The sequence below is a fragment of the Acomys minous genome (genome assembly GCF_964271855.1).
Source record: "Acomys minous genome assembly, chromosome: 5".
Classification (NCBI taxonomy): Eukaryota; Metazoa; Chordata; class Mammalia; order Rodentia; family Muridae; genus Acomys; species Acomys minous.
In genome coordinates this window covers 56,766,050-56,791,450 of record NC_140494.1, presented here as the reverse complement: position 1 = coordinate 56,791,450, position 25,401 = coordinate 56,766,050, and the positions used below count along the sequence as shown (strand labels likewise).

The window sequence follows — 25,401 nt, the reverse complement described above, 5'->3', positions numbered from 1 at the left end:
AAATCAGGTTTCTCCAGTGGAGTGTTACTAGGTTTGTTAACCACACTCTAGGGCAAGTTACATCTCAATAGCAGCTGGCCTACACAAAATGGACTCCATGGTGTGTGTGATTTTGTTTTCATTTTTTAAAGTTTTAATTCATTATAATTTATTCAGGTCATATCCCGATTGTTATCCCCTCACTTGTATCTTCCCCCTCCCCACCCTCCCTCCCTCTTCCTCCCTCTTCCCAGTCCTAGACCTCTGGGACTCCTACCCCACCATTTAACCATAGCCTATCAAGTCTTATCTGGGCCTCCCCATCAAGGGGAGTTGATCAAATCGGGGGCACCAGAGTTCATCTCAGAGGGAGTCCCTGCTCTGCCCACAACCATGGAGAATGAGCTGTCGATTGGCTATATCGGAACAGGGTGTTGAGGTTCACTGCATGCATTGTCCTTGCTTGGTGCAGCCTATCCCCCACAGATCCAGATCTGCCTGCCTTGATGGTCTCCTTGTGGGGCTCCTGTACCCTCTGTATCCTTCCATGCCTCCATTCTTTCACACCACCCTCAGAGCTCTACCCAGAGTCCAGCATCTGTCCTGATCCCCTGCTGGGTGGAGTCTCTCAGAGGACATCTATGTGGGGCTAATACCCACTTATAAGTGAGTACATACCATGTGTGCCTTTCTGGGTCTATGTTACCTTACTCAGGATAATTTTTTCTAGTTCCATCCATTTGTGTGCAAATTTCAAGGTTTCCTTGTTTTTAATAGCTGAGTAGTATTCCATTGTGTGAATGTACCAGTTTCTTTATCCATTCTTTGGTTGAGGGACATCTAGGTTATTTCTGGATTCTATTATGAATAAAGCTGCTATGAACATAAGTTGAACAAATTTTCTTGTTGTATGGTGGAGCATATTTTGGGTATACGCCCAGGAATGGTATTGGCTGGGTCTTGTGGTAGCATTATTTCCAATTTTCTAAGAAAGCACCAGAATGATTTCCAAAGTGGTTGTTCAAGTTTTTGTTTTGGTATTTTTTGACATGCTTTTTAGTTTTTTTTTTCTTTTTTAAGAAAATACACAGAGTGGGTAGAAAGGATCTAGGAAGAGTTATATACAAACTACATTGTCTAAAATTTTTAAAAAATAGAAATTAAAATATTAGGGAGGTTGGAGATGGATCAGCAGTTAAAAGCATTGGCTACACTTTGCACAGGAACTGGCATTGATTCCTAGAACCCACAAGGAAGGGCACAACTGACTTTAACTTTCAGGGATCTCTTCTGGACTCCATGGGCACTAAAGGCATGTGGTGGGAGAGGGGGGTGAGGAGCAAGCGTAGGCAGGACTGGGAAAGAGACCAGAAGTCATTGGGGGCGCATCTCAGGGACAGGGCAGCTACCAGGAGCCTATGGCCCTAGCTGAGACTCCTGGCAGCGGGGGTTAAAGAGCCTGAAGTCAGCCGGGCGTGGTGGGGCACGCCTTTAATCCCAGCACTCGGGAGGCAGAGGCAGGCGGATCGCTGTGAGTTTGAGGCCAGCCTGGTCTACAAAGCGACTCCAGGACAGCCAAGGCTACACAGAGAAACCCTGTCTCAAAAAACAAAAACAACAACAAAAACAAAAACAAACAAACAAACAAAAAAGAGCCTAAAGTCAAAACTCTTGTAGCCAGTTGGGACTTCCAATGGAGGGAGGGGGACCCCATTCCACCTATAAAATCTTAGATCTAAAATTTGTCTGGCCTACAAGAAGTGTAGGGATAAAAATGGAACAGAGACTGAGGGAATGGCCAACTAATGACTGGCCCAATTTGAGACCCACCCCATGGGAGAAAGCCAACCCCTGTTACTATTAATGGTACTCTGCTATGCTTGCAGAGAGGAGCCCACCATAACTATTTCGTGAGAGCTTTCATCCAGGAGCTGATGGAAACAGATGCAGAGACCCACAGCCAAACAACAGGGCAAGCTTGGGGAGTTTTGTGGAAGAGTGAGAGGAAGGATAGAGGGAGCTGGAGGCATCAAGGACACCACAAGAAGACCTACAGAGTCAACTACCTGGGCCCATGGGGGCTCATGGAAACTGAACCAACAACCAAAGAGCATGCACTAGCTGAACCTGGGCTAGCAGATGTGCAGCGTGGTCTACATGTGGGCCCCCTAACAATTGGAGGAGCCTTTGGATCCCTTTCCCCTGAGCTGGGCCACCTGGTTAGGCCTCAACAGGAGAGGATATATTTAGTCCTGCTGCGACTTGAGATGCCAGGGTGGATAGGCACCCCTTGGGGCCCTCGCCTTCTCTGAGGTGGGGATGGGGGATGGGGCATGAGGGTGGGACTGGGAGGAGAGGAGGGAGAGGGTTGGGATCAGGCTGTAAAATGATTAAATAAAGGAAAAAAGATTACATAAACAACATTCATATATATAAATAAAATAATAAAAAATTTAAAGTCAATGAATGCTTGTATTATAATAGAAAAATTTAAATTATGAATAACTCTTTTAAACTCCCATTAGCTTCCTTCCTTATGGGAAAGCACCTTTTTCAATAAAGGTTTCTCTATGTAATAGGTCTGGCTGTACTGGAACTCTTTGTAGACCAGGCTCGCCTCCAATTCACAGAGATCTGCCTGCCCTCTGCCTCCCTAGTGCTGGGATTAAAGGTGTGCACTAGCTTTCTGACTCTTTCTCAAGATGTCGAAGCGAGGACGCGGCGGGTCCTCCGGAGCCAAGTTCCGGATTTCCCTGGGTCTTCCGGTAGGAGCCGTGATCAACTGTGCCAACAACACAGGAGCCAAAAATCTGTATATCATCTCTGTGAAGGGAATCAAAGGACGGCTGAACAGGCTTCCTGCCGCCGGTGTGGGCGATATGGTGATGGCCACAGTTAAGAAGGGCAAACCAGAATTAAGGAAAAAGGTCCATCCAGCAGTGGTAATTCGACAACGAAAGTCATATCGAAGAAAAGATGGGGTGTTTCTTTATTTTGAAGATAACGCACGGGTCATAGTGAACAATAAAGGTGAGATGAAAGGTTCTGCTATCACAGGTCCAGTTGCAAAGGAGTGTGCAGACTTGTGGTCCAGGATTGCATCCAATGCAGGCAGTATCGCATGATTCTCTGGTGTACTTGTGAAATATATTCATTAAAAAGTCTTTGCTCTAAAGGTGTGCACTAGCACGCTCGGCTAAGATTTCTAGTATTGAAAGCATTATTCATAGAACTTTTGGGAAATTCAATGTTGTTTCAAACATCAGGATTCAGGGGCTGGAGAGGTGGCTCAGTGGATGAAGTCCCCTGCTTCAGTGCTGTGTATGTATTCCCTCACTGGCATTGCAGCACAAATGAAGGATGTGCTAGTTCAGTATCTTCCTGTTTGGAATGTGCAGACTCATACTTTACTAACTGGGCTTTATTCAACAAGTGTGTGTGTGTGTGTGTGTGCGCGCGCGCCTGTGTGTGTATGAACCTCAACTCAAGGAATCCTATAAAGGAAATGAAATTTTTGTTTGTTTTTTTGAGATAAGACTCAGTATGTGGCCTTGACCTCACAGGAATCTTTCTGCATTAGCTTGGGTATTATAGGTGTGTACCTGGATAGTTGATACAATTTTATCCAACCCAGGTGAAAAAGGGAACAATCACATCAGTATTCACTGGAATTATAAAAATAATAATTCCTCCAAAACAACAAAACAAAAGCATAGCTAAAGCCCAATGAAAGCAACAGACTGAGATCAAGAATAATTAGTGTTGTACTTTAACCTAAAAACCTTAAAACTTCCAAAAATATCATTTAATTTTATTTAGCACATAAAATAATTTATTCATAAAATTAATGCCTACTTACAGAATTCTAACAGAAAATTTAAAAAAATTAAAAACAAACAGCACAAATTTGCAATTCTGATTTTATAAGAACACAAACTTTTTGGAGCCATCACGTATCAAAATGGAAGACTAAGTCAGTTAGCTTTGCTTACACAACACAAACATGCTTGCATTGTGCTAGATGAGGGCTGAAAGTGATCTGTGAAAATGAAAACAACTGCTGTGCCTAGGCAGGAATGATGGATGTTCTATTTTCTCTTTACACACCAGCTTCCCCTTTAAAGGAAAAGAGATTAAGCAGTTGAATGTAATTACTGAACAAAAGCGAAGCAAAATGTGGAAAAAAGGCAAACCGAGAAAATAGCTTCTGTGGTAAAGAGTATCTTATTTACAGCTGGCGAGTGGGAGCTCAGGGCTAAACACTGTCTGTGGAGGGGGAAGGATGCTACAGGTGTTAAGTCCCAGCACACCTCCCCTCCCCCACACCAAGTTTAATCCAGTCAAAATGGCCGAGCCCCTCTTCTGGGATACATATAGGAACAGCTTCAAGTGCATGTAGTGGAAAAATACTCTCTTCTATATGCAGTGATGGTCTTTCCACTAAAAATGTGCCCAAGTCAAATCCCCTTCCTTTCTTCACTGGGGGAGAGACACTATTATGGAAAATGTCTCCAGTGCTTCCCTCACTGCTTCACGTAATAAACTGTCCTTCACTCTTTATCTCTTAGTTGTTTGTCTCTGCTCTCACCTAAGGGAGGACTCACTGTGTTCAGTCACATTTTGAGGAAGCTGGTGGAAGACTGTTATGACTTTAGGTATTTATGTCAGGTCACAAAGATTTAATTTTCCTTAAAAAGTTGGCTTGGCTTATCAGAAAAAAATTATTAACATTGATTTTTAATAGATTTATTTTTATTTATGTATTTATGTGTGGCTATGTATACATGTGTGCAGTGTTAAGAGGCCACAAGAGAGCACTGGCCTCCAGCTCTGGAGTTACAAGAGGTTGTGAGCTGTCATGTGGGTGCTGGGAACTGAACTCCAGCCCCCCAAGAGCAGCAAGTGCTCTTTTTTCTTTTGTTTTTGGTTGTTTGAGACAGGGTTTCTCTGTGTAGCCTTGGCTGTACTGGACTTGCTTTGTAGACCAGGCTGGCTTCAAACTCACAGCAATCTGCCTGCCTCTGCCTCCCAAGTGCTGGGATTACAGGTGTGTGCCAATGCTCCCAGCCTGTAGCAAGGGCTCTTAAATGCTTAGAAACTTTCTAGGTCCTTGATCCTGGTGGCCAGTAAAGTGATACTTAGTGACTAAGTACCACTGAGGTCCACAATGACCACCAGAAGGGAAAACTCCCCACAGGCCTTTCCAGTTATCAAAATTTACGAGCAGCGGGGTGGTGGTAGTGCACTCAAGAGGCAAAGGCAGACAGAGCTCTGAGTTCTAGGCCAGCCTGGTCTACAAAGAGAAACCCTGTCTTGAGAAAACCAAAACCAACCAACCAATAAACTAAAAAGACCTACAAGCAACAACAAAAAGAAAACTGTGTCTGGTCAGGTTTGCTCTGCCAGATCTCTTGCATAAAAACAAGGCTAGAGAACATTTACCACCATTTAGCCAAAAACCAACATCCGTAGAGTGGCAGATTTGCTCCAAGGCTGGCAAGGATCTTTTTCTATTACTTTGGAGACTGTTTCTTTCCTGTAAGGCAAGGGTACCCTGAGAACTGACAGCATGCCCCAGACACATCTGTGGTTCTCTCCCTTTTCCTGAGGCTGTCCACAGCCTGGTATTTGCTTCTCATGTCTCCCACAGGAGAGCAGAGCGTCTTTGTCTTTCATAGTGTCTGGCACATGACAGTGCTAAATAAACATCAGCTGAATGAATAAATAAATAAATCTCACATAATACAATAGAGACCTGTTCGGGAAAGAGAAAAATATCTCTCACAAAAGCAAAGACAACAACGGAAAGCAAGCAAGATAACCAACAGTCCCTGTTGACTGGGGTTAGCAGACTTGCTGTGAAAATAATAAAAACAAAACAAACACCTCTACCCGACTGCTGTATTCAGCAACTGATATTGCGTGGAAATTCAAATTGTCTGACTTCACCTGAACGCTGACATAAAAACATGTCCTGTGGAAGACTCCTGAGCAGAAACGCTGTAACTGCCAAGTGCAGAGGGGCCTGGTGCTCTGTGCTTCATCATGGAGAAGGAGACTCTGCAGAATACACCAGGTGAGCGTCCAGGGCCCCATAGAGTGAGCGCAGCACACCGAGGACCCTTTCCTGGATGCTGTCAACTTGCTCGGGGGGACAGTAATCATCCAGACTCGACCTGGAGTCAAGAGAAAGAGAAGAAGACTGGGTGAGGGTGAGACAGCCATTGTGCGCAAAGGAACAGCTGAGTGGGCGATGTAGAGGAACCGCTCAGAGCTGGGACATGTTTACCCTACCGCAGGTGCTCTACAAGAACTGTTCTTTATCAGCTTTAAAAAGTTATCTTACAGGACAGGTGCAATTACTAAGGACTGGTATTTGTTTTGAGACAGGATGTTGCCATACAGACCTGGATGGTCTTGAACTGGTTCCGGAGACCAGGCTGGTCTCAAACTTCCGGGATCTTCCTGCCTTGGCCTCTCAGTGCGCACTCAGCATGGGCTGCAGTGTCACACTTTACCCACACAGCCATCTCCCCAGATCATCTTCTCTATGCTTTTTACCGCCTACAGCCCCCACAAGGGCAAAAGTGTCTTGTTTCAGAGTAAGGGAAGTTTTTCATTAAATTTTATTTTTATGTGTTTGTGTTGTGTGCACCCACATGTGTATTTCTACGGAGTCTAGGATAGGGCATTAGAAACCCTAGAATTGGAGTTGTCGTTGTGAGCTACCTGATGCTGGGTGCTGGGAACAGAACTCAGGCCCTCTCTAAGAGCAGCAAACGCTCTTCACTGCTTAGCATTCTCTTTTGTGTGTGTGTGTGTGTGTGTGTGTGTGTGTGTGTGTGTGTGTGTGTGTATGTGCGCGCGCGCGCGCGGGACTGTGAGGGCAGGGGGGGATGGTGGGGTTGTAAAAGATGCAGCTTTAGGCAAGTTCTATTCTCTCACCTTTACTAGCATCTAGATGCTACCTGCAGTATGGCATCTTCCAAACTTTACCTCCTCTGCTTCTGATACTTCTGACTCCTCTTACTAGGAGTCTTGTGACAATACCAGTTCCACTCAGGTCATAGGATAATCTCATTTCAAAGATCCTTGCACTCACTACATTGCAAAAGTCCCTACTGCACAGAGAGACCACACCCCCACAGGTCTCAGCGAGTGGGACACGGCCAGCTGTGATGGGCTGTCACTCCGCCCATCATACTTACCTTGCGATTGTCACAAGAGTAGGCTTTGGTAGATTTTTCAATAAACAATAGACAGACTGAATGAGATACTGGATTTCTTCTTCTGTGCTGACATGATGAGGAAGTTCTGAGAAGTCGCAGGTTAGCCCAGCCTGGTGAACCTGACAGTGAAAGGAATTAAAAATGACACCGTGATCTCAGAGTACCGCTCCATGTTAGTGTATGCTTAGCATGCACCGGCTGGTCAGGGTCCAATACTGAAGACAGACAAATTCTAGATGACATTTTCAGACTTTACTGATTTCAGATGATTCTTGAGACAGTGGGCAGTGAGGAGACAGGTAGGTCCTTAAAGCTCACTGGCCTGTGAACCAAGCTGAAGTAATGAGCTTCACATTCAGTCAGACCTCATCTCAGAAATGAAGGCTGATGGGACAGTGAGATGGCTCAGCCAGTCAAAGTGCTTGCCACAAAACCCCTCACGGCAGGCGGCCATCGAGGAGTGCTGCAGGCATACTTACTTGAACACACACTTGACTATATCAACACTTTTAAGCCCGAGTATCATGTACTATCATTCGTTTTCTTTTATGTTATGTGTATGGATGTTCTCCTTACATGTATGCATATGTAGCACATGTGTGCAGTGTCCACAGAGGCCAGAGGAGGGCATCTGATCCCCTGGAACTGGAGTCACAGATGCTTGTGAGAAGCCATGCGGAGGCTGGCATTAAACCGGGGTCCTCAGAAGGAGCAGCCGGTGCTGTTACCGGCTGAGTCTTCTCTGCAGCCCCAGTGTCTGTTATTCTTAACAAATGCCATGTTCAGAAAAGTGTAAGCCTTGGCTTAGCAGGCATTAACAGTGATATTCTTTCGCTGTTATTTTTATTTTCACAAGTGAAGGTTAAGCTAGGAAATACCAGCTCACATAAAGTGGTATGACATTCCACAACAGAAGAAAACAGTACAGCCCCTCTCACTGATGGGACAGAGACAGCAGGCTGAGAGGCAGAGCACCTAGAGTCTCGGCTATGGCCTGGCAATCTGAGAAATGCTCTTCATCTTTGAGTTCTGAGACGGGGCCTTGCTGTGTAGCCCAGACTGCCTGGGAAGAAAGCACATAGTCCATGCGAGCCTGGAGACTCCACTCCCGGAGTGTGAGGACTGTTCTGAAGCCCTTCCTGGCTTCACTTGAACTTTAATCTTTCTCCCAATGCACCTTTATTTTATGTGCATTGGCATTTTGCCTGTGTGTATGTCCATGTAGGATTGTCAGTTCTTGGAGTTACAGACAGTTGTGAGCTGCCATGTAGGTGCTGAGATTTGAACTTGGGTCCTCTGGAAGAGTAGTCAGTGCCCTTAACTGCCATCTCTCCAGGCTCCTCAACTGAACTTTCAAAGCTATATGTTTTCTTAAATTTTGGATCAAAAAGGAAAATATATGCTTTAAGGTCTATGTGAAGTCACATGAAATTAGAAATGACAACTGTCTCTCTCACCACTCAGGTCACTACTGACAAGCATCAAAGAACAAATACATTTCAAATGTACCAAACAGTTTTCCTCTTTTTTGTGTGGCTTTTGCGATCAGGTAAGTTTTCAAAAAAAGGAAAGGAGCCTAAGTAAGAACTAATGACCCGGCGTGGTGGCACACCCTGTTAGGCCCAGCACTCACTACAGGAAGGTTGAGGCCAGCCTCATCTATATAGCCAAGTTCCGGATCAGCCAGGACTACTTGGTGAAATCTTGTCTCAAAAATAAAATAAAATAAAAATAAATGGGTGAAATTAGAAATTACAGACTAAATCATGGATGGCGAGGTGTGACTGGACTACCAGCAAGCGCAGTGAACAAAGGAGAAGTAATAACAGCTGGGCATGGTGGCGCATGCCTGAACTACAGAGCTGTGAGGTGGGGGTGGAAAAGACTGTGAGTGACAGGCCGGGGCCACACGAGACCTTGTCTCAAATCATAGTAAAACACAGTAAAAGACGCTGAGCACCTCTGCTTCTTAAGACACATAAAACAAGAATACTTTTCCTGGAAAAATGTTTTCAAAATTGTTTCTAACATGTATTTATCTTTTATTTTTCTAATAATTCATTCAGGGTCCAGCAACATGAACAGAATGAGCCAGTTTAACAAAAATTTCACCCAGAAAATTGCCTGTACAAAGGATCAATTTTACAATGATGAGATATTTACCATTTCATAGTCTGGTGCTTCCATCCGTTTTTTCAAACTTTGTACAAGTGGAACTAGTGACTCCATTCTGGAAAAAAGCCACCGCAGACATTAGACACAGTAACCTCGAGTAGAGCTAGCTACCAATGGCATGCTAGATATACCCTGATCATGAGTTGTGCTGGATACTTTTATGCCAATTGGCACAAACTAAAGTCATCTGAGGAGAGAACCCTAACAGAGAAAACGCCTCCATAAGATCAGGCTGGGAGGCATTTTCTTAACTAGTGATTGATGTGAGAGAGCCCATCCCTGGTGGGGGTCCTGGGTTCTATAAGAAAGCAGGCTGAGCAAAACATGGGGAGCGGGCCTGTAAGCGGCACCCCTCCACAGCCTCTCCACCAGCTTCTGCCTCTAGGTTCCTGCCCTGCTTGAGTTCCTGTCCTGACTTCCTTTGATGATGAGCACTGACGTGGAGGCTTAAGCTCAATAAACCTCTTCCTCTCCAAGTTGCTTTGGTCATGGTGTTTCATCACAGCAACAGAAATCCTAACTAAAGCAAACTGCTGTCAGCACAGCAGGTTACTGCTGTGACGGAGCTGACCATGTTGTTTTCGGGAGGGCTGTGGAAGGGCTCGGGAACTTTGGTTAGAAGAGCCATGGAGCACTCAGTGTGATGTTCTGTAGGGGCTTGGAAGATAAAGATGTTGAGGGTCATGCGGACGATGAAGGCCAGGCTTGTGAAGTTTCAGAGGGAGGCAAAGACTGTACTGGGACACTTGTGTCAAGAATCTGTGGTGTCTGCGCAGCTGGAGCTGAAGAATCAGCTGTGATTAATCAGAGAGCAGAACCAGTAAAGTAAAACCTTTGTATTCCTGGAAGAATGGATGCTGTCCACTAACTGAGAAATTAGCAGTGACCGAGAAGAGCCCAGCATGACTGAGGTGAAATGTGCTGGAAAGCGTTGTCTGACAGTCAACATACAGAACATATGTTCCGGACACAGCCGAGGTTGTACCTGGTGCTGGCAGCTGAACTTGGCAGTGCAAGAATCACTCAGGTGGTTCAGGCTCTGAAGGTGTGAAAGGGTCATGGAGACCGGCTGAGGATTAGCACTGTGTGACAGGACTCACGAGAAGTTATTGGTGAAAATACAGCCCACTTGCAGCAAGGGACCCCAGCAGTTTTGGAGGGGCCAGTACCATGGGGTGGCCATCAAGAACAGCAGCCGTGGAGGGGAGCCAGCCGGAGCCTAGAGGACAAGCTGTGTGTGCTGCAGTGGGCAGAGCTGACGTGTCACAGGCCCTTGGAGGAGCCCAGGAGATAGGGTGTGGATCCCAGATAACTAGACATTGAATTATATACAGTGTTGGGAGTTTGGTTTTGCTTTGATCTAATAGTGACTGTGCCCTGGTTATTCCCTTTTGAAGTAAAAAGTTATTTAACTTAATTTTGATTTTTATAGGAGCTCAGAGTTGAGAGATTTTGAACTTTTAAAAGACATTTTAGAATTTTAAAGAGATTGGATATTTTAAAAGGACTGAACTTTTTTTTTTTTTTTTTTTTGATACAGGGTCTCACTATGTAGCCCTGGCTAGCCTGGAACTCACAGAGATCCTCTTGCTTCTCCCTCCTGAGTGCTGGGATTAAAGGTGTGTACCACTTTGCTTTTGATCCTTAATAAAAATGTATTATTATTATAATTATTACTTTTATTTTAGAAAAATAACTGTTTCATTGAGGCCAGGCTAGCTTGTAATTGAATATATAGCTGATGGTAACCTTCAACTCCTGATCTTCCTGCCTCTACCTCCAAATCCTTTGACAGAGATCACATAGAAATACCCAATAAAGAGGCCAGTGGCCAACACTAGGTGGTGTCTTCATTTTTTTTTTTTTTTTTAAAGACAGGGTTTCTCTGTATAGCTTAGGCTGTCCTGGAGTTGCTTTGTAGACCAGGCTGTCCTCAAACTCACAGAGATCTGCTTGCTTCTGCCTCCCTGAGTGCTGGGATTACAGGCGTGTGCCACCATGCCCAGCTTTTCAGTTATTTTTTGAGAGAGGATCTTTCACTGACTCTGGTGCTCATCAGCTCAGCTAGGCTGGTTGGCCACTGACCTATGATGCTTTAGTCTCTGCCTCCCTAGTACTACTGACCCTGGCTTTTTAAATAGATGCTCGGGATCTGAACTTAGGACCTCACGGTGATGTAGCAAGCACCTTACTGATGAAGGCACCCCGCCCCCCCCAACCCTTAATTCTAATTTTAAAGAGCCATTCACCCAACAAACTTGCAAATGTAATTAAAATGAGCAATTCATGCTTTGGGAAGAAACAGTTTAGGGCTCTTACCCAGGGTTTGCAGCCCATCTCTGTACAGTTTCTTCACTGTCATCATCACACAAATCCGCAAAAGTTGCTTCTAAATCTTCTAACTGACGAGTTCGCGTGTCCACAATGTCTACCAAATCTTCCTTCAAAGACATTGAGAACGGAAGTTATGCAGGTAAACACTCCTATGATGAAAACATCAGTTCACTTAGTTAAAAGTATCTTCTGTGTTCTAGCTGGGGCTTTCACCAGAGAACACACATGCATGTGTGAGTACATATATGCACACAAAGAATCTGGGTAGTTGAGAACATGTAACTAAGCTACAAGATTTTACTAGAGCCAGGCAGGTGGTTCCTACTTACAGTCCCAGCTCTCAGGAGGCTGAATTTGAGGCCAGCCAGAACTACATAGACTGTTAAACAACCCAAGAACAAAAGTGGTAGATAAAGCGTGAGGCTTACCTCAGAAAGGTCACTATCAGGCTTTTTAAACTGGTAAAGCTCCTGGAGGATTTTGTACTCATCCTGTAAGATAAAACAAAACCCCCCAGGTTAGGAGTTTCCACTGATACGTCTGTGATACAGGAAGAACTCGTTAAATAATGTTCAGAGAAACTGCACACTTTATTTTTGTATTGTATACAGGCACATTGCATACTTCAGATTTCCAAAGCAGACCTAACTTATCAGGACAAGTTTATCTGGGTGAGCATGACACAGTATAAAGATTAGCTAATAGGCTACCGGTCATCAAAGTGTTTCTAATACTATAGCATTATGTGAATGGATTTATCCCCATGACCTAAACCGACTTTAGCCGTTTATGGGAGACATACATGTCTTCAATGACAACGACAGAAGATTGTCCCTGTGTACCATGCAGCTACTTCCCTGGCAACAAAGAGAACTCCGTTGTACCAAAGCCATGCTGGCTTGCAGACCTGAGTTAAAGAAAAGATGCCTAATACATATAGATATTTTTGTAAGTTAAATAAAAGGAGTAAATAAACTGTAACTAGGCAGCTCTGTATATAAGCGACTATTTAGGACTAGTGCTCGCTCAGAGCTAAAATGTATAGGCACATACTGCAGCACTGTCTTCAGTGCTTTACTGCTTCTAATAATACTGTGAGCTGGGGCTTATTTACTATGTACTTTCTTTGCAGCACTTAGGACTGAACCCATTACCCTGGGCAAACGTTCTATTACTGAGATACACCCTTAGCAGGCTGTGGATGGTTGCTTACATTGTAAGTCAGAAAGGTAAGCAGGCAGGTGGTAGCGCACGCCTTTAATACCAGCACTTGGGAGGCAGAGGCAGGCAGATCTCTGTGAGTTCAAGGCCAGCCTAGTCTACGGAGTGAGTTTCAGGACAGCCAGAGATGTTACATGAAGAAACCCTGTCTTGAAAAACAAACAAACAAACAAACAAACAAACAGAAAGGCAAGTACCTTTCCCAGGATGACTTTTCTTTTTTTTGATATAGGGTTTTATGTAGCCCAGGCTGGATTTGAACTCATGAATCTACTTCTAAAACACTGGCATTATAAGCACGTGCCATGCCAGGCATGGTGGAGCACACCTTTAATCTCAGCACTTGGGAGGCAGAGGCAGGAGGATCGCTGTGAGTTCGAGGCCAGCCTCGTCTATAAAAGTGAGTCCAGGATAGCCCGGACTGTTACACAGAGAAACCCTGTTTTGAAAAACCAACCAACCAGCCAAAATAAGTGCATGCAATTATGCCTTTCCCTGTTTATATTAAAAATAAGGCTGGGCCAGCGAGATGTGTGACAGGGTACAGGCGCCTGCCACCAAGCTTGATGATTTTGAAACTGACTTTGGAAAGCTGTCCTCTGGCCTCCACATGTGTGCTGTGGCCTAAGATAAATAAATGTATGTACAAGGAAATAAGAATGTAGCGAGTAAATTATAAAATAGAATGCACGCTGGATGTCTTTATCTGAGATGCTTGTGAGCAGAAGTCCTATCAAATTTCAGAGTCTTTCGGACTTTGAGTATCTGGGGACTTTACAAGTGCATTTCATCATTTTCGAGTATTTCAGATTTTGGAATTTTTAATTAGGAACGCTTAACTTGTATATAATTTTAAAAGATTGTTAAGGAACAGAAGAATATGTGGCAGAAACCATGGCCTTTGAACCTAAAGTAACTATCACCTGGCCGTTTGCAGAAAGCTTGCTGTCTGCAATCCAGAGACATGCCATGCAATCCTCAAGGTCTATGTTTTCAAAATACCACATTTACCTGAGTGAACATTTCTTTGAAGGGATTTTTGACAGAAAAAAAGTCCAGGTCAATATCTAAAACAAATGCGTTTCCAGTCTTCACCACTTCCAGGATCTCCCCAGCGCAGGCCGTGCTCCGGCATGGCGGACTCTCAGAACATGAGCATGCGGACTCTTGGCAAGCATCGTCACCTCTGGCTGTCACTGTGTCCCCTTGCAGTTCTTTTGAGCAAGAGTCCCCATTCGCAGCAGCAGTGCTCTCTGTACCTCGCGGTGCCAGCTTGGGCTTCTTTGCAGAGGACACAGAGTCCCTGTCATCCGGATTGTGACACATTGTGTGAGGGTCTACCACAATCACATCCAACTGTAAGGGTTTTTGGTTCTCTAGCTGATCTTCAGGTACAAACAGACCATCACTTAGGAAGTAATAATCAGTACTTGTAACCCTGGACCAAAGGGAAAAGTAGTTTAAAGAATGAGCACACTAGCTGACATCATACTTTAACATGGTAGAAGTAAGACTCATCTGGCAAAAACAAGGGGCTTTAACACTTGCACTTTCTCTTAAGTAGAAACTGCTTTCTCCACATCTGAGCCGGCACACTACTGCCCAAAGGGAGGATTGCATGTTTTTTGTAGTCCACCTTGCAGCTAGACATGGCCACCACAGGAGCTCTGCTCTGTGGCTGTGGTAGGACAATAGGTGGATAAAGCAGTGCTCTCCCCATCCCTGCTGACCAGCCATGACCATGAAAATGGAAAGCTACTTTGACCTAGGAGGACTCCCAAGAGCGTGGACCAGTTGACTGGCTCTTTTGTCTTCTTTTGTGTCTAGCTTGTTCTCTCTTCAACCTCTCTCTGTAAAACTCTCCAGGTAAAAACTGCCTCCGAATTCCATGAACTGAAAGGCCATGAACTCAACTCCACTGCACTGCCTCTAACTCACTGACCCAACTGAACTGCCTGAACAGCACTGAATAGAATTCAGAGATCTGTGTGCCTCCGTCTCCTGAGTGCTGGGATTAAACTACCATGCCTGGACCTGAGGTTTTCTCTACCTGACACTTGCTCTATACCAGGCTGGCCTTGAACTTAGGAATCTGCTTGCCTTTGTCTTCTGAGATTAAAAATTCCACTATATGATGTCAGGCATGGGGTGCATGACTTTAGTCCCAGCACCTGGAGGACATGTCTCTGTGAGTTCAAAGACAATCTGGTATTCACAGAGAGTTCTAGGTATGAAAAGCCCTTTCATTCACACATGTATATCCCTATCAAGCTGCACTGTGGTTCATACCTTTAACCCCAACATTTAGGAGACCAAAGGGCTGTTGTGAGTCCGTCAAATAACAGCAACAACAAAAATCTATGAAATGATTTGATTTTACAGGTTCTATTAGGTCCACTCAACACACTGAACTCACTCTTTCATACAGACCAATATGTGTTATATGTTGAGTTCTAATTACTTTAAAAATTGTATAGTAAGGACAATTTTCATAAATTAAGATGTTACTCATATAAATGACAACACACACCACCAGAGGTAATATAGTCAAGAATGGAAACAAATAAAGAGCACAATTTTCATATGGCAGGACACAGAAAGTTATGTGCACACTGATAAAAAGTTCCTCCTATCCCAAGACATGTTTTCTCCTATCCCAGAAGAACTGCTACTTCTAAAGACACTGGAGTAGCACAGGCTAGAGGATACAGATACTGTGTCACACAGCTAGAGAACAAACACTGCAGTAAGAAAAGACAGATGCAGACCCTGTAGCAACACAAGATAGAGGCTATAGACACTGTAGTAACACAAGCTACATACAGACACTGTAGCAACACAAGCTACATACTGACACTGTAGCAACACAAGCTACATACAGACACTGTAGCAACACAAGCTACACACAGACACTGTAACAACACAAGCTACATACTGACACTGTAGCAACACAAGCTACATACTGACACTGTAGCAACACAAGCTACATACTGACACTGTAGCAACACAAGCTACATACAGACGCTGTAGCAACACAAGCTACATACTGACACTGTAGCAACACAAGCTACACACAGACACTGTAGCAACACAAGCTACACACAGACACTGTAGCAACACAAGCTACACACAGACACTGTAGCAACACAAGCTACATACTGACGCTGTAGCAACACAAGCTACACACAGACACTGTAGCAACACAAGCTACACACTGACACTGTAGCAACACAAGCTACACACAGACGCTGTAGCAACACAAGCTACACACAGACGCTGTAGCAACACAAGCTACACACAGACGCTGTAGCAACACAAGCTACATACTGACACTGTAGCAACACAAGCTACATACAGATGCTGTAGCAACACAAGCTACATACTGATGCTGTAGCAACACAAGCTACATACTGACACTGTAGCAACACAAGCTACATACTGACACTGTAGCAACACAAGCTACACACTGACACTGTAGCAACACAAGCTACACACTGACACTGTAGCAACACAAGCTACACACAGACACTGTAGCAACACAAGCTACACACAGACACTGTAGCAACACAAGCTACACACAGACACTGTAGCAACACAAGCTACACACAGACGCTGTAGCAACACAAGCTACACACAGACGCTGTAGCAACACAAGCTACACACAGACGCTGTAGCAACACAAGCTACATACAGACGCTGTAGCAACACAAGCTACATACAGACGCTGTAGCAACACAAGCTACATACTGACGCTGTAGCAACACAAGCTACATACTGACGCTGTAGCAACACAAGCTACACACAGACACTGTAGCAACACAAGGCAGAGGATAGGGAATGTTGGTTAAGTACTGCAGCCAAAAACCCTGACGTACATAAATCAGAGGGCATAATAATTTAATTTAGACTAAATACCAAAAGTCACATCAATGAATTTAAGACCTAAATCTACTTATACAGACATTGACTTATTAAAAATGAAAACAAAACCAGTGAATTTTGTTGTTGTTTTGTTCGAGACAGGGTCTCATGCAGCCTCTGCTGCTGGCCTCAAACTCACTATGTGGCTGAGGATGACCTTGAACTCTACATCTTCCTGCTTCTCCCTCCAGACCCCTAGGATTACAAGTGTGTGCCACAACTCCAAGGTAAACTTAAGGTGTTTTGTTTGTTTGTTTTTCAGTGCTAGGACTTAAACTCAGTGCTGTAGGCATGTTAGACCAAGTGTTCTCTACCAAACTACATCTCCAGTCCTGTCTTCGCATCTGAAACAGGGTCTTACTCTGTAGTTCAGGCTGACTCCTAACTTTCAGCACTGTCCTACATCAGCCTCTCAAGGTCTGAGATTACAGATGTATGCCACTTACCCTGCCTGGCTCACTTCTAAAAGTTAAATTCAACATACTATAGTTGTATCAGAAGAAGCAGGAAAAAAAAAGCACCACTGGCTATATAAATCTATAAGGTACTATAAAGACTGGATCAAGTTAGCCAGCAATGGAATCCAAATTCTAAGGAACGTTATTTAAAACAAAACAATCCAACTAGCAACAGATACAAGATACATGACAGAGATCAGGAGGATTAAAAATCTATTTCTGGTGATCTAGGAACTATTTTTGGAGGAGGTGGGGCTTACCATGACTCTGGTAAGCTTTTAGGAGGTTATTACACGAATCCAAAGTAAAATAAAAAGTGTTCACATCCTTTCATATTCATCAAAAATGAGGACATTACCTGATGGTTGTGGTAGAAATGTCTTTGCCTACTAAGAAGTGGTGTTTGCCCTCTCTGATTTGCTGAGCCCACGTGGGATGAAGCCATATGACATGAGAAAAATGGCCAGCATAAACAGCAGGCATAATCCAGTTTTCAATACTTAATTCTCTGGAAAACAGAAACATTCAAACTATTAATGAATGATTTATCACAAATGTTTTAAGACAGCAGGTCTCAGGAGTATGGCCCTGAGGAAGCTGAGACTACCAGGTTAAAACTGTTTTTATTTTAAATAAATAACAAATGTACTGATGGTGTACAAGCATCCTGGAGGGCTGGTACCCTAAGTACAATGCAGGATCTGTTAGTGGTTACTACATGTTTCATTACTAGCCATCACCCTTGTCCAAAGCTAGTTTGACTGAAGAATATTCTTGGCTTTATTAATGCTTGCTCCTGAGTAGAGATTTTTTTTTTTTTTTTTTGGTTTTTCGAGACAAGGTTTCTCTGTGTAGCCTTGGATGTCCTGGACTAACTTTGTAGACCAGGCTGGCCTCGAATTTACAGCAATCCGCCCTCTGCCTCCCGAGTGCTGGGATTAAAGGCTTGCCCCACCACGCCTGGCTCTGAGTAGAGATTTTAAAAAATTCTGTGTATTAAAAAAGGAGCACACCCAAACTTGTGCTATTGATTGTGAAGTACAGTGGTTGCTTCAGGGAAAAGTACCTAGGATGGACTTGGGAAGCAAGTACAATTGGTTCTTTGAAAGATGAACTAACTGTGGTTATTTAGACATGAGGCTGAACTGCTGGATTTTGCTTTCCAGCTAAGCTTTCAGAAGTGTGTGGAGTTTTGGAGGAGGATCAAAGAATAATCACAGCATTACTCATCCAAATTAGTAAGGAAACTACTATCTAATTTTCCAATCACTTCTGTGAGAGCATAGTGTCCCAAACAACAGACAGCAACAGACTGAACGAAGCAGAGCCCAGGTGTTGCATACAAAGGCAAAATTAAAGAGATCCTAAAATATTTACATAATGTTACTTGATAGGTTTTTTTTTTACAAGCATTAATTTGTTTGTACTGATATAGTAATTTAATACCTTACAATGAACACCTGAAAACTTTATTTTTAACTTGAAATAAAGTAAACAGACACAAGTATAACTCTCCTTATTTGCAAGGCTTGGTTCTGAAGAGTGTAAGAAGGCAGACACGGGAATGGTGGCATACACATTCAGTCCCAGCGCTGAGGAGGTGGAGAGAGCAGGAGCTCATGGTCAGCCCTGGCCATATAGCAAGTTGAGAGCCAGCCTGGTCTACAAAATATCAAAACTAGAAAAAGAATCTTAACATTCCTTTTCAATTTCTAAACAATGAAAGACAGGAAGGGAATGGTAGAACTAACACATTTCTTTAGGAATTAGTGCTTTGATTTGGAGATTTGGAAAAAGTCAACTAAAAGCTACCATAGGCTGAAAATAATATACACTTACATATGAGACAATGGCAATTCCAGGGAATTTTATTATATTGAGAAGCTATAATGTTTGAAGATAAAATTACAAACTTTACTTCCACCTGTATGGCTTTATTTTTTTCAGATTTATTTTTAATTGTGTGTGTGTGTGTGTGTGTGAGCGCGCGCGCGCGCGCGCGCGCGTGCGCGTGCAGCTGCAGAGATCAGAAGATGGTGCTGGCTCCTTTAGAGTGGTTGTGAGCCAGCAGTGAAGGTGCAAGGAATCTCACTTGGGTCTTCTACAAGAGTAAGTGCTCTTAACTGCTGAGTCCTCTTTCCAGCCCCATCTCTATGATTTTGTAAAAATGAAAGTCAACAGGATTTGTGACCTGAAAATAAAGACACTAGATGTAGGAAGGGTGTAGGAAGGACACAGTCCTTGAAAGGACAGGCAAATTAAAGGTGTTCCATTTCATAACTATGAGACTGCTCTTTAGAGAAGGCACATCTTGTTGTCCCCTATTCTGATTTTAGCTGGGGACAGGAAAGGAGAACTTGCCCAGATTACTTTTCAAGTATTTTCTAATGTTCCAAATTCTAAATTACAGGCCATCTTCTATTGGCTTAGCTGTTTTTATAATTTTTTTTTTGGTAAACCTTTATTGGAACAACCTCTTGTCATTGTTTATAAAACATACATGATTGCTTTCACATTACAAGTAGTTACTATATGGACATAATGCCAACACCTAAAACAGATGCAAACATTTACACACACACACACACACATACACACACACACACACACACACACACACACATACACAGACACACACACACACACACTGACACACACACACACACACACACACAGAGTCTTAGTTTCTGTTCCTGTTGCTATGATAAAATACTATGACATAAGACATTTAGAGTTTGGCAAGGAGGTCAAGGCAGCGAGGGCTTAAAGATCCTGTCACATCCATAATCATGGAACAGAGATGAATTAAAGGTGCTGCCTCACTTCCTCTCTGTTCACTCAGCCCAGGACCCAGGCAGGAATGGCTCCACTCACAGCGGGAGGGTCTTCAAACATCTACTAATGCCCCACAGGCAAGCCCATTAGCCCACTTCTCAGATAATTTTAGATTCTACCAAGTTGACAATTAACACTTAACCATAAAGAGGTTTCAATGTAGCCCTGGCTGTCCTTACACTGTAACTCTCCTGCCTCAGTGCTCCAAGGGCTGAGATCACAGGTATCAACCAACATGACTATTCTCTATTTGGCTCTTTTAGCTTGTGAAACACTTTTTCTAAGTTAAAAAAAAAAAGGCAAACAAACAAACAAAACCGCCAAACATGACTGTAGTAAAATTCTATTGTTTAGCATCTGCTACATGTTGTATTTCAAATAAATAAAATATAGTAAAACAACGTTACCCAAAGAGTGATTCTTTATCAAACACAGTGTCTGCTGGCATATTCACAGGAATGAGCAGGTCTGGATGGGAGTCAAGATGTAAGAAACGTATATTACTGGCAGGAAGATGTTTCGAACCTATGGCTCGGTATATGAAGGGCAGAACCTGTAAGAGAGGCACAGACACATTGAGAATTGTACACTGTCAGGTGCAGACTAATTTTTAATTGCCTGCTTCAACTGCTGTCTGGGAGGCTCACTGCCTCTGTCTGCTAACTGAGGCCTAGTCCTGGAAGCTTCTAGCCCCCCATACCATCTAACTTAGGCCTACTACGTTTTCAGCCTCTGAGACTTACTGCTGAATAAGTTCACCCCTTCTTGCTCTTTTTCCTTTTTTTTTTTCTTTTTCTAGATAGGATTTCTCCATGTAACAGAGCCCTGGCTGTCCTGGACTCACTTTGTAGACCAGGCTGGCCTCGAACTTACAGAGATCCACCTGCCTTTGTCTCCCGAATGCTGGGATTAAAGACATGCGCTACTATGCCAGGTTTCTTGTTCTTTCTGAACTCTGGCTGGCTGGTTCAACCCAGCTGTTCTGGCTCAAACTCCTCTCCCAGCCAACTTAACGCACTCTGGCTTTTCTCCTGGCCCCTGAATTGCTCTGCTTGGCCTCAAACTAACTCCAGCAATCTTTTCTAATCTTCTGGCTTCTTCTCATTCTCTGGCTCATTTGGTCTTCACCTGAGTTCTCTCTCTGCAACCTACCATGCTATTACTGCCTTGGTAAAAAACGGGCATGGTGGAGCATGCTTTAATCCCAGCACTTGGAAGGCAGAGGCAGGTGGATCCCTGTGAGTTCAAGACCAGCCTGGTCTACAAAGCGTGTCCAGGACAGCCAGGGCTACTCAGAAAAATCCTGTCTCGAAAAACAAAGAAAACAACAACAAAAAACCCCAAACCTAACCAAGCAAAAAAACCCCTAAAAAACCCCAATCCCCACCCCCAAAAACCTGCCTCTCTCCTCATTCTCTTTGCTGCTCCCTAAAGCAGCTTCCCTTTCCTGTTTCTTCCCAGGAGATGGGCATATCCTATTCTGTCAAGTCTTCTCTGATTTGTCACTTTTTCTGTCACCTAACTAAAACACTTTAAACTTGGGCACTTCCTTTTACAAACTAACTTTACCTTCACTGTGTGGGATTAAAGGTGTGCACCATCACGCCGGGACCTAAGCTTCTCTTTACCTGAAACGTGCTCTATACCAGGCTGGCCTTGAACTCAGATCTGCTTGTCTCCTGGATTAAAGGCATGTCTTTATTCCAGCTGGATCACACAGACCTAGAAGGTCTGAGGATGTGATCTCTTGCCAGAACAGCCATGTTCTGAATTGAAATTCTTCTACACACAAAGTTGAAGCGCATCAGGTTGTTAAAAGTGGGAAAATGTATTTCTTTACCATAGATGGTTCTGATGACAACCTCCATCTCTATCATTCAACAGCCCAGAACCACTCTCTCTAGCTTTAACTGTGTTCTAGGTACAGTTTTGGGGCATTTTCTGTCACTTTAGGATGGTGGAGCTGCACTAGATGCCAACTTTTCCTCTTACACTCTATAAGCCTAGGTTTACTACTAAATTTCAAAGCACAGGCCAACCCAAAGTTTGCTTTGTCTTAGAAATCAACTTTCTTTTCCCTTTTAAAAACTTTCTCCATCAGTAAATCCCTTTCTCCTCCTTTCTTCTCGGGGGAGGGGTTGAGCCCAAAGTCTGTGGCAAACACTGTACCATTGAGCTTCACTCTTGACACTCTTGAACACACACACACACACACACACACACACACACACGGGGGAGGGGGAGGGGGAAGGGGAGAGAGAGAGAGAGAGAGAGAGAGAGAGAGAGAGAGAGAGAGAGAGAGAGAGAGAGATAGATCCTCTATGGGCCCTTTAAACAAATTTCCTAGACCCATGGACCTCTGGCTTGGTTGTCTTTAATAAGTTTCTTGCACAGCACTGCCATATAAACGTTAATAAACGCCGAAGGCTTATGTTCTCTCAGTAACAGCGCTATAAAACGATCTATGATTTTTGTTCCCACTTCATAGCTGAGGGTTCAGGTTCGGTTTGGGGCAGGCGGCAGCCAGCGTTAGTTGCCGTCCAAGGCTCCGCAGGCTGCCTGGGTTCGGTGGCGTCTGTCGCCAGCTCACCTCCTGGTGATCCTCCACCACCCATACCGGGAGTTTGGGGTAGCGCCTGAGGCGCGCGCGGTCGCCTCCAGTGTCACTCATGTCTCCGCGCGACTTGGGCTGCAATAACTGCGAGGTGCCGGGACAGGAGCCGGGCATCCCCACAAGCCGCGCGCCCCACCTCCCTCACGAGGCGGAAACGCGCGCTCACCCGGTTGCGCTTCCGGATTGGACAACGACAAGGTGGGGGGGCGGGTGTAAGAGCTGTAGGCGATGTCAATTGGTCTATATGTCTGTCACTCTCCCTGACTCGCCAATCACGGCGCAGAAGGTGCTGAGACGCTCTCTGGAGAGTTTTCCCTCCCTAGGCCCAGCTTTCTCAGGTTTGCTTTTTTAATTCCTGGGGTTTCCTGTTCCGGAGGCGCGGGCGGCGCCGCTGCCGTGGAGGCTGTTAAAGTTACCGGGGCTCGGCTCTGGCGGTGACCCCGGCATGCTCTGTAGGTAAACGGGGACGCTTGATCCGTGTTTGGAGAGCGAGTATCGAGGGTCGGGATCTAAATGGAGTCCGGGGCTTCAGCGAAAAGGATGGTGGGAGTTGGGTCTGGCAGCTCCGGTGCAGGTCGGCCGCCGGGAGCGAAGGGGCGACCCTGGGCACAGATCCCGCAGTTACGCAGAAGCGGGCTGCGGTGACTTCCATCTGTTCGTGGAGCGCTCGCCACGCTCCAGGCGCGAGGCCGCCCCGGGGCCGGAGGGAACGCGAGTCCCGGAGTCCCGCGCTTAAGCTCGCAGGCTGGCGGGAGATGCAAACTAGAAAACGTGCAATTGTGTATCAGCCAGAAGGAGGCCTGGCTGCACGTTCAGCCCGGGGAAAGTCAGGCGTCTCGGTGACACCTTGCAACTCCTGTGTGTCCGTTGGCGTTCCTGGACGAGTGAACTGTTAAGAGTAGCTTCCTTGGTTTCCCTGCTTTCAGGTGGCAGCCCAGGAATTTTTTTTTTTTTTTTACACTGTTGAGAGGTGATAATTCCTCTGACTGTTGCCCACCTCTAGATTCATTATATTCCCTTTTGTTCTCCTGGGCTCTTCACGTGCTTATTTTCTTGTATTTATCACATTGCATTTTCCCTTTTGTAGTGTTCGAGATATGGTATTATTACTGTTATTGTTATTTAAACATCTGTACATGGGTTTTGAGATCCTTGAACCCTACAGGCTTGTATGCCTTATTAATCGTTGAGTCTTCAGAGATTGGGACGGTGCCTCACATGTTTTGGTTCAGGAAATGACGGAATCACTGAAAAAAAAAAAAACAACTCCTGCTTCCCAGGTGGTTTTGTTAATGCAGGTTTGTGGTGAGAAACAGAAGGGAAATGTAAAGTTGGAGATAATGCAACATTGTGCAGTGAGAGGGTGTAAAACTTTCCTGGCGTTTGTTGTGTGCAGAGGCTGTGAAGGATGGGGACATGAGGAGTGAGCCCATGATTTCACGGATCCAGTATCATCCCGGAGGAATTCAACATGGGCACACATGGCTGCCACATGAGGCAGTTTCTGGTGAGTTCAGTAAAAGAGTTTATGACTAATGATCAGTAGCTCCCAGCAATTGATAGAACTCAATTACTTGTATTTTTTTTCCCTTTGTCAACTTGATAAAATCTTAAACACTTTAAAAAATTTTATTTTTGTGTATGTGTGTCTATATGCATGTCTAAAGAGTATAGACTAAGCAGCAGCAATCTAGAAGGGATGAAATTATGTTTCCAGAGAGACCCTGTCTCAGGGGAAAAAAAAAAAAGAAATTATGTTTCCAAAAGAAGTCAGGAATGCTTCACAAAGGGGGTCCAATAAGAGGTTGGCTAGTGGATGGGAATTCACGGATAGGCTGGGGAGAATGAGACCAAAGAAGTTTCATGATAGTGCTCAGTTTGTTAACTGCCCCCCCTCCCCCATGGGCTGAGAGGGGCTTTGTGGGGAAGGAAATAAGATGACAACCTGTTCTGGTCTGGGCCTCAAATGCCAAACATGGAGTTTGTGCTCCATTCTGTTGGCTGTGAGTAGCCTGTGATGCCAGCAGTAGGTCACTGGGCCCCAGGTTTAGCTATGAGACCATTGGGATGAGGAGTAATCATTAGTCACAGTATTCCGTAGCTACTGTTTATTAAGCAGTAATTGATAGAGCTCAGTTTTTTTTGGTTTGTTTTTACTTTGTTAGTTTGATAAAGAAAAGCTTAAACATTTAAAACAATTTTATTTGTGTGTATGTGTGTGTGTGTGTTAGAGTTCTCTGGCTGTAATGCTAGTGAGTAAGTGGACTTGCTAACAGGGCAAGAGCAAGCAGGCAAAGAGCAAAAGATGCCTTCTTCCATGTCTTTATACAGGCTTCCAGCAAGAGGGTGTGACCCACATTAGATCTAGATCGGGAGTAAAGGTATGTCTGCCTTCCTCAAAGATCCTGACTAGAATTGGGTCTTCCTGCCTCAAATTAAGCAGAAATCTCTCACAGGTGTGCACTCCATGTAGTCAAATTGACAGCCAAGAATAGCCAGCATAGTGTGTCTAGGATATCCTACTTTATCAGATATTTACATTTATTGTCTCATAACAGTAATAAAATTATAGTTATGAAGTAGCAATGAAATAATTTTATGGTTGGGGGTCACCAGAACATGAGTAGCTGTATTA

The 25,401-nt window shown here is 44.3% G+C and overlaps 3 protein-coding genes across 8 annotated transcripts in view; 2 read left to right on the top strand and 1 right to left on the bottom strand.

Moving 5' to 3' along the window:
• Positions 1–2,655: 2,655 nt before the first annotated feature.
• On the top strand, positions 2,656–3,119 carry LOC311598479 (large ribosomal subunit protein uL14-like). Its single transcript, XM_084783522.1, has one exon. The coding sequence runs from the start codon at positions 2,682–2,684 to the stop codon at positions 3,102–3,104; it is 423 nt and encodes a 140-aa protein (XP_084639648.1). The 5' UTR covers positions 2,656–2,681; the 3' UTR covers positions 3,105–3,119.
• Positions 3,120–3,725: 606 nt separating this feature from the next.
• Positions 3,726–22,924, bottom strand: LOC311598478 (UPF0489 protein C5orf22 homolog). Its single transcript, XM_084783521.1, has 9 exons — positions 22,743–22,924; positions 20,560–20,705; positions 17,676–17,825; positions 13,950–14,376; positions 12,146–12,208; positions 11,703–11,824; positions 9,372–9,438; positions 7,188–7,327; positions 3,726–6,155 (listed from the first exon to the last, which is right to left on the bottom strand). Exons 1-9 carry the CDS (start codon positions 22,878–22,880, stop codon positions 6,023–6,025), a joined length of 1,386 nt encoding a protein of 461 aa, XP_084639647.1. The 5' UTR covers positions 22,881–22,924; the 3' UTR covers positions 3,726–6,022.
• A 129-nt stretch (positions 22,925–23,053) lies between these two features.
• The window catches only part of DROSHA (drosha ribonuclease III), a 107,136-nt gene continuing 104,788 nt past the window's right edge, over positions 23,054–25,401 (top strand). For 3 of the 6 annotated variants that reach the window (XM_084781098.1, XM_084781096.1, XM_084781093.1), the window contains exons 1-2: positions 23,055–23,218; positions 24,163–24,273. The gene's annotated coding sequence lies outside the window, so the exon portion shown is untranslated. Of the gene's footprint in view, positions 23,223–24,162; positions 24,274–25,097; positions 25,148–25,401 lie in introns of all 6 variants that reach the window. The other 3 variants (XM_084781094.1, XM_084781097.1, XM_084781095.1) reach the window with 3 other exon arrangements.